The 13,447-nt window shown below is 41.9% G+C and overlaps 2 protein-coding genes across 18 annotated transcripts in view; one reads left to right on the top strand and one right to left on the bottom strand.

Moving 5' to 3' along the window:
* Positions 1-13,447, top strand: part of LOC137375437 (mediator of RNA polymerase II transcription subunit 12-like protein) — a 604,549-nt gene that overhangs the window by 393,867 nt on the left and 197,235 nt on the right. The gene's annotated exons all lie outside the window — the stretch shown is intronic.
* The window catches only part of LOC137375436 (P2Y purinoceptor 13-like), a 57,029-nt gene that overhangs the window by 20,276 nt on the left and 23,306 nt on the right, over positions 1-13,447 (bottom strand). For 2 of the 10 annotated variants that reach the window (XM_068042651.1, XM_068042653.1), the window contains one exon: positions 689-823. The exons of 3 other annotated variants lie outside the window; for them this stretch is intronic. Coding sequence is in view for 2 of the 7 variants with exons in the window: in XM_068042647.1 (XP_067898748.1) it covers positions 568-621 (54 nt within the window). In the remaining 5 variants the exon portion in view is untranslated. Of the gene's footprint in view, positions 1-567; positions 656-688; positions 1,455-13,447 lie in introns of those variants that run through there. 5 more of the 10 variants (XM_068042654.1, XM_068042650.1, XM_068042652.1 and 2 more) reach the window with 4 other exon arrangements.

Below are 13,447 nucleotides of genomic sequence, written 5' to 3' on the forward strand. Positions count from 1 at the left end.
GTACTCTATTTCTCTAGAAAATAAGGATCACATATGCTTTTGTTTTAACAATCTTCTCAACATGTCCTGCCACCTTCAAAGGTTTGTGTACAACAACTGCCCCCTCCCAGTCTCTGTTCATGAACCCCCTTTAAAATTATACCTTTTAGTTCATATCCTCCTCAGTCTTTTCCATCAAAGTTCACACTGCTCTTTGTTAAATTTCATCTGTCCTGTGCTTTCCCATTTCGGCAGTCTATGTCCTCCTGAAATCTTTTGACACCATTGTTCACTAAATTTATGAACTTTGTATCATCTGCAGACTTTGAAATTATGCCCTTTATGTCCAAGTCCATTAAAATATTTCAAAAAGAGCAACTTATTGAATTGTTCTTGCCTCCCAATATTTTATGTGGAGCACTATTCCACATATTAATCACTCCTTCTGAAGACAAATTTCCTGATATCAATAAGATTATAATCTTTTAAACCCACGTCTCTTTACTTAGCTTTTGCAAATAATTTATAGAAATGATCCAATTTACATTTCCATTCCCTCAACAATCTTATTTCCATGTATAACATCACCTTGCATGTCTCCTTTTCCAAACTGAAAAGTCCAATTTCTCGAGTCTGTGTCATGAGCAAAGACTAATGACTCTGAGGGTTAGTCTCATAACTCTGTTTAAAAAAAAAAAAATGTACTTACATTTCAAACTCCAGCCAAGGCACTTCTTTTTTCCCCAAATGCTTAAATGGTATGGTAACTTTAGAGTTCTCAGAATCAAATTTATCTTCTTGTCCGTTGGTAATTTATTGTTTCATGTTGTGGTTTTCCATCTTCCTGTTCGTTGCAGTGATAACAATATGCAGCAAGTTGAAATAGTTTTATGTAGTTTGGTTATCTAACCTTATTAGCTGTAAAATTGCCTTAATATAATCGCATCTGTCAATCTTTAGACATTTTATCAAGTGACGTGATCGTGCATCGTTAAAAGCAAACCTGTTAGACTGATCTTTAATTTGTAAACTTTTCACCATACAATCCTCTCATCTATTTTTGAAACACTTGTAGTTGGTAGAAATACCTCGTTGAGCATATCGGGTTGTAGGTACACCAACAACTTCACTTCTGCTTAATGGCAGTCTCTCCCTGTCTGCAGTCCAGCTCCTTTGCTATCAGCCCAAATCAGTGAGCAACATCAGGGAAGGACGGAGCTTTCTATAGAAGAGGAAGTTTGCTTGTAAGAAGTTGTTCCTCAGAGAAATTCACTTCAGTTTATAACCAAAGCACCCAAAGTTTTGAAGGTTCTTGCATATTCTTTTTGTGTCTGTTCTGACTTTAGTTCAGAATTAAAAAATAAATGCCCATCTCTTCAAAGATGTCCGGTGATCCTCCATATCACAACTTTCCAAACTTTGTAACATTAAAAGCAATTTGACGTCATAGAGAAGGTCCTAAAGTAATGTGGCTGCCTCATGTTGTGTAACCCTGAGAGAAGAATTTTTAAATTTAGCTGATGTGCAGTTTAGTATGATTTCTGAGAGACTTAGAATTGGAGTGAGTGACGTTATTTTGCTTCATATCTGTAGGAAAGATATCATTGAAGTGCTGATTTCAAACTAATATGAAATGGATGGGAGAAGATGAGCTAATGAAACTGATAGTATAAATAGGTTCAAGAGGCAACTAGATATACTTCTGAGGGGTTAGGGATATGGTTAGAAGGTGTGATCAACCAAAAAAGAAAAGTTGTGATTCTTTGACTTGAAGTTACCACTGAAACATAGTTAACAAGCTGAGTTAGGATGAAGTATACAAGAAATAATATTGGGTGCTTGTGATAAAGGGTCAGCAATAGTCATGGGTGATTTTAATCCACATATAAACTGGAAAAATTAGATTGGCAAATGTAGCCTGGATGAGGAGTTCATAGAATGCTTTCAAGATAGTTTCTTAGAGCAGCATGTTCTGGAAACAACCAGCGAGGTATTGTGTAATGTGACAGGATTAATTAATGACCTCAGAGTAAAGGCACCTCTCGGTAGTGCGACCACAATATGATTGAATGTTACATCCAGTTTGAAAGAGAGAAGAGCGGGTCTAAGACTAGTATTTTAAACTTAAATAAGGGTAACTATGTCAGCATAAAAGCTGAGCTAGTTGAAGTGAACTGGGTTACGAGGTTAGGAGATAGATCAATAGAGAAGCAGTGGTAGACATTTAAGGGGATTTTTTCAGAATACCTGGAATATGTAAACGTAGAAAATAGGAGTAGGCCATTCAGCCCTTTGGGCCTGTTCCGCCATTCAAAAAAGATCATGGCTGATCGTTTAATTCAGTACCCTGTTCCTGCTTTCTCCCCATATCCCTTGATCCCTTTAGCATTAAGAAATATATCTGTCTCCTCCTTGAATATATTTAATGACTTGGCCTCCACTGCCTTCTGTGATAGAGAATTCCACAGGTTCAGCACCCTCTGAGTGAAGAGATTTCTCCTCATCTGGGTTCTAAATGGCATACCCCGTATCCTGAAACTGTGACCCCTGGTTCTGGACTCCCCTGCCATCGTGGACATCCTCCTTGCATCTAGCCTGTCTAGTCCTGTTAGAATTTTATACGTTTCTATGAGATCCCCTCTCATTCTTTTAAACTCTAGTGAATATAGGCCCAGTTGACCCAATCTCTCCTCATACATCAATCCTGTCCTCCCAGGAATCAGCCTAGTAAGTCATCTTTGCACCCCCTCCAAGGCAAGAACATCCTTCCTCAGATAAGGAGACCAAAACTGCACACAATACTCTCGATGTGGTCTCATCAAGGCCCTGTATAACTGCAGTAAGACATCCTTGGTCCTGTACTCCAATCCTCTTGCAATGAAGGCCAACACACCACTCACCTTCCTAATTGCTTGCTGCACCTGAATGCTTGCTTTCAGTGACTGGTGTACAAGGGCACCCAGGTCTCGTTGCACCTCCCCCTTTCCCAATCTATCACCATTCAGATAATCTGCCTTTCTGTTTTTACAACCAAAATAGATAACCTCACATTTATCCACTTTATACTGCACCCGCCATGCATTTGCCCACTCACCCAACTTGTCCAAATCACATTGGAGCCTCTTTGCATCCTCCTCACAGCTCACATTCCTCCCCAAGCTTTATGTCATCCGCAAACTTGGAAATGTTGCATTTAGTTCCCTCACCAAGCACTAGATCCCTGCGGTATCCCACTAGTCATTGCCTGCCACCCCAAAAAAGACCCGTTTATTCCAACTCTCTGTTTCCTGTCTGTCAACCAATTCTCAATCCATGCCAGTATATTATCCCCAATCCCATGTGCTTTGATTTTGCACATTATCTCTTATGTGGGACCTTATCAAAAGCCTTCTGAAAATCCAAATACACCACATCCACTGGTTCTCCCATTTCTATTCTACTAATTACATCCTCAAAAAACTCCAGTAGATTTGTTGAGCATGATTTGCCTTTCGTAAATCCGTGCTGACTTTGTCCAATCCCATTTATGCTTTCCAGGTGTTCTGCTATCCCATCCTTTATAATAGATTCTAGCATTTTCCCCACTACTGCTATAAGGCTAACTGGTCTGCAATTCCCTGTTTTTTTTCTCTCCCTCCTTTTTAAAATATTTCTACTATAAAGAAAAATTCTAAGGGAGGACCCACCATCCGTGGTTAACTAAAGAAGTTAAGGAAAGCCTCAAACTTAAGGATAAAGCATATAATTTTGCAAAGATGAGTGGCAGGTCAGATGATTGGTCAGAATATATAGAATGGTAGAGATTGACTGAAAGGTTAATTAGAAGAACGAAATTAGAGTATGAGAGGCAGCTAGCTAGAAATGTAAAAACAGATAGCAAGAGCTTCTACAGGTATTTAAAAAGGAAAAATGTAAGTAAAGTGAGTGTTGGTCCTCTAAAGAGTGAGAATGGGGAGTTAATAGTAGATAATCAGGAAATGGCAGATGAAATGAACAAATATTTTGCTTCTGTCTTCACTATAGAGGATACAAAAAACTTTCCAATAATAGCTAATCAGGAGGTAGAAGGAAGAGAGGACCTTGATGAAATTACAATCACCAGGGAAGCGGTACTGAGCAAACTGATGGAGCTGTGGGCTGACAAATCCCCAGTCCTGATGGACTTCATCCTAGGGTCTTAAAAGAGGTGGCTAATGCTGTGGTAGATGCGTTGCGTTGATAATTTTTCAAAATTCGCTAGATTCTGGAAAGCTTCCATAAACTGGAAAGTAGCAAATATAGCCCCTCTATTCAAGAAGAGGCGGGGGAGACAGAAAACTGGTAACGTTAGGTCAGTTAGCTTGACGTCTGTCGTGGGGAAGGTGTCAGAATCGATCATTAAGGAGGCTATAGTTGGGCAGTTAGAAAAACTCAAGGTAATTGAGAATAGTCAGCATGGTTTTGTGAAAGGGAAATCATGTTTAACCAATTTATTGCAGTTCTTTGCAGGAGTAGCATGTGCTGTGGATCAAGGGGAGCCTGTTGACATACTGTATTTGGATTTCCAGAAGGGATTCGACAAGGTGCCACATAAAAGGTTATTGTGCAAAGTAGGAGCTCATGGTATAGGGGATAACGTATTAGCATGGATAGAAGTTTGGCTGGCTGGCTGAAAGCAGAGAAAATGCCTAAATCGGTCCTTTTCTGATTAGCGGGATGTGATGAGTGGATTCCTACAGGGGTCTGTGCTGGGGTTTCAACTTCTTACAATTTATATCAAAGACTGAGATGAGGGGAGCGGTGGCATGGTAGCTAAATTTGCAGATGACGCAAAAATAAATAGGAAAGTATGTTGTGAAGAGGTTGCAGACTGATGTAGATAGGTTGAACGAGTGGACAAAAATCTGGCAGATGGAGTATAATGTGGGAAAATATGAAGTTGTTCACTTTGGCAGAAAGAAAAAAGTAGTACTATTTAAACGGAGAACGACTGCAGAATTCTGAGGTGCAGAGGGATCTAGGTGTTCTAGTGCATGAGTCACAAAAAGTTAGTATGCAGGTACAGCAAATAATAAAGAAGGCTAATGGAATGCTATCCTTTATTACGAGAGGAATTGAAAATACAAGTAAGGATGTTATGCTTCAGTTATACAGGGCATTGGTGAGACCACATCTCGAATACTGTGCGCAGTTTTGGTCTCCTTGTTTAAGGAAGGATGTAAATGCATTGGAGGCGGTTCATAGGAGGTTTACTCGATTGATACTTGGAATGAGTGGGTTGTTTTATGAAGAAAGGTTGGACAGACTGGGCTTGTTTTCACTGGAGTTTAGAAAAGTGAGGGGAGACTTGATTGAAGTTTATAAGATCCTGAACTGTCTTGACAAGGTGGATTTGGAAAGGATGTTTCCTCTTGTGGGTGAGTCCAGAACTAGGGGGAACTGCTTTAAAATTAGGTGTTGCCCTTTGAGGACAGAGATGAGAGGTTTTTTTCTCAGAGGGTTGTGCGACTTTGGAACTCTGCCTCAGAAGGTGGTGGAATCATTGAATATTTTTGAGGCGGAGGTATATAGATTCTTGTTAGGCAGGGGAATCAAAGGTTATCAGGAGTAGGTGCAAGTGTGGAATTCGAGACAAACAGATCAGCTATGATCTTATTGAATGGTGGGTCAGGCTCGAGGGGCCGAATGGCCTACTTCTGCTAATTTGTACGTTGGCATGAGTTGCACACCTTGTTTTGAAATCCCCCACAGTTTACTGATCCTGTTTCTGAAGTAGTATAAAAACATATAGAAACTGTCGTTCCTTATCCTTGCCCCTTCCTCATTTTTTTCTAGCATGGGGTTCCACAGATGGTCACTTTGTAGTTATATTGGACAACTAGTCAAACCCCTTGGGTGAGGCGAAGTGATGAATGTTGTACTTGTGGTCACCATTGGTCTTTCTGTATTTCATTTGCATTGATTAGAGCAATGTAGAGAAGTATGTTCCGAAGTAATGCTGCAGTAGCTGCTACTCCAGCTTTTCAGGTTGTATTGGGGGCGGCACAGTGGCGCAGTGGTTAGCACTGCAGCCTCACAGCTCCAGGGACCCGGGTTCGATTCTGGGCACTGCCTGTGTGGAGTTTGCAAGTTCTCCCTGTGTCTGCGTGGGTTTTCTCCGGGTGCGGTTTCCTCCCACAAGCCAAAAGACTTGCAGGTTGGTAGGTAAATTGGCCATTATAAATTGTCACTAGTATAGGTAGGTGGTAGGGAAATATAGGGACAGATGGGGATGTTTGGTAGGAATATGGGATTAGTGTAGGATTAGTATAAATGGGTGGTTGCTGGTTGGCACAGACTCGGTGGGCCGAAGGGCCTGTTTCAGTGCTGTATCTCTAATCTAATCTAAATTATCATATGGTTAATGTATTTCATGGATTTTAAAAAATGTTTCTGCTGGATGAGCTTCATAAAGTTTGGTTGGTTCGTGGTGTAGCTTGATTTAAAGGCCTGCTACCCGACCCAAACCCGACAGGACCAAACGACGTGTCGGGTTTGGGTCAGTTCACACTTCCGGGTCCGGCTTTCGGGCTCGGCTCGGGCTGGATCGGACACGCTCTATCAACACCTCAGGTAAGTGACTCTTAATTTACTTTTTGGACTTTAAAGGTAGTTTTGCTACAGTTATTTAAAGCTTGTGCAGGTAAGGAACAAAGTGAAAAACGGAAGGCAGGTTAACTGATGGTTGAGTCGGGCGGGGGAAAAAATGGAAGGACTCGGGCTGGGTCAGGGCCAGGCGCGGGTCAGGTCTCATTTGCAGACCCGAACAGGCCTTTAGCTTGATTAATACATGGGTCAGTTCTTGTCGATGTGTTTTTTTTTTTTAACCCTAGTCCTTATTCTGCAGCTTTGACCAAGTAAGTAGCAGACTTGCAAAAAACGGGACACAACCTTTTGCTTTTTTATAGCTCTTTTTCACTCAACAAAAGTTCCACAGTGCTTTACAGGAACAGCAGTAGATATTGAGTTGAAACTAGGCAGATGATGAGGGGCAACAGAAAGAATAGACATGGGGTTATGTTTTAAGGCGGCTTTTGTGGAAGTGGGGTGAATTAAGTTGAAGACTATTTTGGGCAGAGAGTGCAGGCACGTGGTGACTGGAGATTCTACCACAACTGATGCATCAGGGGTTGGAGAACACAAGGTAGGCCAAATTCAGAAGAGCTCAGATAGATCAAGGTGATATTGGAATTTGAAGAGGAGGATAAATATTTTGAATCAATATGCCGGGAGACAGTGGAAGTTAATGAGGTCTGGGGTGATATGCCAGATATTGTGAGGGTAGGGTATGGATAGCAGAGCCCTGCATGAGTTGGCCTATAACCTGCTGCACTAGGAGACTGTAAGCTGGCAGAATCGAATAGGAGTTGCTTAATAAAAGCACACATTGTCTCAGTGCCGCCTTTATTGATGGATGTAAGCGAAAGTAGCATTTTTGATCTGGAAGCGTATTCTATGGTTTATGCTTCAGTTTATATTCCTTTCTGCATAACAGCTCAAACAAATGGCTGAGAGCACTAAATTTACATTGCAGGAATTGTGGTTCGTTGTCCTGAAGTTGCTACTGGAACATAGTTAACAAGTTGAAGTACATGGCTGGAAACCCTCTCAGAATTACAGTGCATGCACTTTATTCTGAGAGAATTGCAGATTTTTCTGCTGATGTTTTGTGGATTGCAGTAATGGTATTGATTGCAGGCTCAGCAGAGGGTGGGACTGGCACCAGGAGATATGAGCTCTGCACTCATGATTCGCCTCTTCAGTTAGTTCCGTCAAAACTAAAGCATTATAAACAGGCCATTCAGCCCAATTGATCTATGCCGGCACTACACCCCACCCAAGCCTCCTCCCATCCCTCGTCATCTAACCCTATCAGCGTATATTTATTTTTCTTTCTCCTTCATATGCTTGTCTAGCATTCCCTAAAATGCATTTATGTTCGTTGCCTGCAACTCTGTCCTGTAATAAAGTCAATGGTAGAAAAGCTGAGCTGGCCGGTTAACATTTGGGGAGAGAACAGTCATGTTAATAATTCAATGCTGATGCTTTATTAAAACTGAAAAAGCAATACAGATGAACCACATTTAAAAAGGGAAGGAGAAGGAGAACATGCACACACACCAAGACACAGTCACACACACAGACATGCACTGCTCAGATGAAAAACAGGAGATAGTTCAATGGCTGAACCGATTTTAACTTATGACAATGGAAGAGTCATAATTATACAAGTTAAAAGATATTTTACAGTGAGAGGAAACGTTTGAAATAGTTGAGGAAGTGGCCTTGGGGGGGAGGTGTGAAATGAAGATGGTAAACCTGTGACAGTGGCACATAGTCCAGTAGCTTAGAAGTGGAATTAAACAAACCAAGGGTGCAAACTGCCCACCCCGGCACAGCCTTCTCAAAGGGGAGTCGCTGCCTCTGGCATCAACCAGTCTCTTCCTGCTACTTCCCCGCCTGCCCCCAATCACCCAATATACCCGTTCCACATGGCCAACGTCACTGCTGCAAAGATAGTGGGAGTTCAAATTGGGTTTTAGGTTATTAAAGTTGGAGTTTGCAAAGAGACTGATGGAAAGAGATGTTGTTGCTTGTCCTTGACAGGTGATGAATCAAAGCCAAATGTTTCTTCTTGAGGAAAGACAGAACATCAATGAAACGAGTTGGCCCAGACTGCTGCATACACTTAGCAGCAAAATGCTGTGGAACAGGATTGATGAATTTCTGGATAACTTGGCAGCAGGTTGCGTTGGTGAAATTTGGAGATGGGAAAGGGCAAAAGTTGTAAACACCTGTTTCTTTTAATCTCCCATCCTAACTTCTTAAAGCAAAAGTATGTTTTCGTATTTAGATGTTTCCAGAATTCAAATGAACTTTGGCGACTAAAGCAAAAGTTCAGTTGCATTGAGTTGTGCCTGTAATCCTACCATATAGAATCATAAAGCAGAACAGGAGGCTATTTGGCCCATTGTAACTGACAGCTCTATGAAAGAGCTATGCAGTTAGCCCCATAGCCCTGTCCATTTTGCCTTTTCAAATATTTATCCAGTTCCCTTTTGAAAGTTACTATTGACTCTGCTTCCACCTGCAGTGCAGTGCATTCCAGATCATCAGAGCTCACTGTGTTTTAAAAAAAAAATCTTCCAGTTGCCTTTAGGTCTTTGGCAATTACCTTAAATCTGTATTCTGTAGTTGAAATGCACACAGGATAACACTAAGTTGACCCTTAGGACCAAGCTGATGGTTTATAAGGCCCGTGTTCTCAGCACCTTGCTGAATGGACATGAAACATGGGTGACTTACAGCTACCCCTCAATAATTCCCATCTTCGCTGTCTGTGGCCTATTATGGGCATGGCCTGGCAGGGCAAAATCACAAATTTGGCACTCCTTTCAAAGGCAGAGTTCCAAGTGTGTTGGCACTAATCAAACAGACTTCAATGGATGTGTCTGCAGGATTGAAGGCAGTTGCATACCCAAGGGCCTTCTGTAAGAGAGGACACCCCACCTATATGGATTGTTTGCTGCATGCCCATCATCTTTCGGTGCTAGAAGGATGCCAAATTGCAGTTGCTGACCCTCCTGCTAGTGGAAATAGAGTGAACAGGGAGAAACTATTGAAACCCTTCATAATTTTGAACACCTCTATTAAATCTCCCCTTAACCATTTGTGCTCTAAGCAGAACAATCCCAGCTTCTCTAGCCTCTGGTCCTCGGAAATGAAGTGGGTCAAGGTGAGAATGTCACAGTGGGGGAGCATTGGGTTTTGTGATTGTAGTATCATAAGGTTTAGATTAGATATGGAGACTGACGAGGACCAATTTAAAATAAAAATCCTTACTTTCCCCGTTCCAGTTGATTTCAGCAAGTTGACAAGGGATCTGGCCCGGGTAAACTGGAGTCAAAGATTGACAAACACGAATGTAATGGAGCAGTGGGTGGCCTTTAAAGAGGAGGTGGTTTGGGTACAGACTAGCTGCATTCCCACAAGTGGGAAAGGGATGACTAAGGCATTATAGAGCAGGATGAAGCAGAAAAATGGGTCATATGACTGATGTCAGCTTGATAAGGGAGAACCAAGCTGAATATAAAAAGATCAGAGGAGAAGTGAAAAAGGAAATAAGCGCATCGTAGAGACTGTAAAAGAATAGATTGGGAGGTACCATAAAGGGTCGTCTTTTTGTTATTAAGGCATATTATGGGTTGTCAGAGGAGTGGTGGGACCGTTTAGGGACAAAAACGATCTATTGGTGGAGGCAGAAAGCATGAGTGAGGTACTAAATGAGTAGTTTGCGTCTGCATTTACCAAAGCTGTGCTTAAAAAAGGAGGTTGTTGGGATATTGGATGTGATAACAATAGATGAAGAGGAGGAACTAAAATGATTGGCAGTACTTAAAGTGGACAAGTTGCTGTCCGGATTGGATGCATCCTGGGTTATTGAGGGAAGTAAGGATAGAAATTGTGGAGGTGCTAGTTCTCAACCTTCTAATCCTCCAGTGTTACAGGGATGGTGCTGGAGGTCTGGAGCATTGTAAATGTTACACCCTTGTTCACAAAAGAGGAGAAGGTTAAACCTGGCAATCCCAGGCCTGTCAGTTTGATACTGGTGGTGGAGAAGCTTTTAGAAACCATAATCCAACAGAAAATTTAGCAGCTACTTGGGCAAGTATGGACTAATAAAGAGCCAGCACGGATTTGTTAAGGGCAAATGATGTTTGACCAACTTGGTTGAATTTTTTTTGATGAGGCAACAGAGAGGATGCATGAGGGCAGTGGTGTTGATATGTATATGAACTTCATATGGTTTCAGTGTAGTACAACTGCTGTTTGTGATATACATTAGTGACTTGGGGGCGGGGGGAGGTGGTTAGTACAGGGCACAATTTCAAAATTTGTAAATGACACAAAACTTGGAAATGTAGTGAACAGTGTTATGCAGATGGTTCTGTGTTATGTTAAATGTATTTTTTTGAGGAGTTCAAAGTGAAACTGAAGAAATTTTGGACCAGTTTTTTTTCCAAGAGGGTCATCAAGAGGACTTGTTGGACAACAACATTTACTGTTTGTCACATGACTCAAGTTAAAAAATAGAACAGCAACCCTGGTAACTGGGGAAGATGTGTGCAGAGAAATGACAGCACAGAAGGTGGACTTTCTGTTTGCACTTTCTCTTTTGAATTGTTCGAAGTGGGAATGACCTGTTTAAAAGGGATTGGAGTTTAAAGAAAATAAAAGTGAAGGACAGAACCCCAGCTCAGCCCAGCCTGTTCCATCTCTTTTTGAAAAAAAAACCTGCAGATGAAGAGGAGAACTTCCAAGGCAAGAAGAGAATTCCCAAGGAAGGAGAGAAGACTGCAGCCCATCTCAGCTGTCCAGCACCTTTCTAAAAGACCCTGAGAAGTCCACTGTGTCAACTCATCTCATCTTCTGTCTTTGAAGAAAAGCTTGCTAAATTAATTCTCAACTCCGCCTGCAAAGAACTGTTCTAAAAGATCCCAGTGACCCGTCCACGTGTACTCGGAGACCAGACTGTATGCCAGTTTTGGAACACAACATCTGCTGTTAATTCAAGAATGAACAAGTATTCGACCCAAGTGTGTTTTTATCTGTAACAGAGCTCAAAGCAAAAATCCATTTTATTTTTCAGGTTAACCGGTGTATGTGTGCCTGTGTGGAGTTTGCAAGTTCTCCCTGTGTCTGCATGGGTTTTCTCCGGGTGCTCCGGTTTCCTCCCACAAGCCAAAAGACTTGCAGGTTAATAGGTAAATTGGCCATTATAAATTGTCACTAGTATAGGTAGGTGGTAGGGAAATATAGGGATAGGTGGGGATGTTTGTTGGGAATATGGGATTAGTGTAGGATTAGTATAAAAAAAAAATGGGTGGTTGATGTTCGGCACAGACTCGGTGGGCCGAAGGGCCTGTTTCAGTGCTGTATCTCTAATCTAAAAAAAAAAATGTGTGAGGGGCTGAGGTAAAAAGGGAACTTTAATATTTCAATCTGTGTGTTTATGCTTTACTTCATTACTGGTTAAGACTTGTTTTATAATAAACTGGTAATTTTGTTGTTTATTAAAGAAACCTGGTTAGTGTGTTTTATTCTGGGGAAAATAGAGTATATGATTGACTGTATCAGTAAATGGGGAACATTTAAATATTTGTTGTGACCTGTGGAGAAGTGGAACTAGAATAAACAGTGCACTCCTCCCGCCTCAGTCATAACAACAGTTAGGAAAGTAGTACTAGACTTCAAGAGGACATGGGCTGGGGGAATAGGGGGGGACACATGGCAGATGAATTACAATGCAGAAAAGTGTGAGGTGATGCATTTTTGTGAGAAGAATGAGGAGAGAAAATACAAGCTAAAGGGTACAGTAGAAACAGAGACACCTGTGGGTGTTTGTGCACAAATCTTTGAAGATGGCAGAACAGGTTAACAAAACAGTTTATAAAGCTTTTGGGATTCTGGGCTTTATATATAGATGCATAGAGTGACAGACGATCTGTCCCTTGATGCAGATTTCAGTACACACATAGGGAAAGCAGCTACCATCTTTGGCTGACTCACAAAATGTGCATGGGATAACACCAAGCTGACCCTTAGGACCAAGCTGATGGTTTATAAGGCCTGTGTTCTCAGCACCTTGCTGTATGGCTGTGAAACATGGGCGACTTACTGCTACCAGGACAAGAGCTTAATAATTTCCATCTTTGCTGTCTGCAATGCATTATGGGTATATCCTGGCAGGACAAAATCACAAATTTGGCAGTCCTCTGAAAGGCAGAGCTCCCAAGTGTGTTGGCACTAATCAATCAGAGGTGGCTTCGGTGGATCAGACACATTTGCAGGATGAAAGGTTGTATGCCCAAGGACCTTCTGTATGGTGAGGTAGCCAAAGCCAGACAACCAGTGGGGCACCCAAAGCTCCACTTCACGGATGCTTGCAAGCATGACATGAAGGCCTAAGTGTTGACTATCGCACCTGGGAGTCACTAGCTGGTGAAAGAGGGAAATGGCGACCCATCCTGTGGACTGGTGTGCATTACCACGATGACCAGTTGCTACAGCATCTTGGCAACAGGCACCAACGTCAAAACCAACAACTGACATCACTTGACAGCTTTACATGCAGGACTTAGGGCAGAACCTGCCTTTCAAGGCTTGGCCTTCACAGCAAAGGTACACCAAGAGAAGGCACCTCACCGAAATGAATTGTTTGCTGCGTGTCCATCATCTTTTTTAGATGGAACGATGCCAACCAGGAGTACAAAAACTAGGAAGTTATGGTGGACCTATTTAAAACACTAGTTGGGCCCAGCTGAAGTATTTTGTCCAATTCTGGGCACCACACTTCAGGGAAGATGTGAAGGTTTCGGAGTGGGTACAGAAGAGATTTGTTAGAATGGTTCCAGGGATTACAATTATGTGGAGAGTCTGGGCATAGAAG

The sequence above is a fragment of the Heterodontus francisci genome, chromosome 11 (genome assembly GCF_036365525.1).
Source record: "Heterodontus francisci isolate sHetFra1 chromosome 11, sHetFra1.hap1, whole genome shotgun sequence".
NCBI classification, from domain to species: domain Eukaryota; kingdom Metazoa; phylum Chordata; class Chondrichthyes; order Heterodontiformes; family Heterodontidae; genus Heterodontus; species Heterodontus francisci.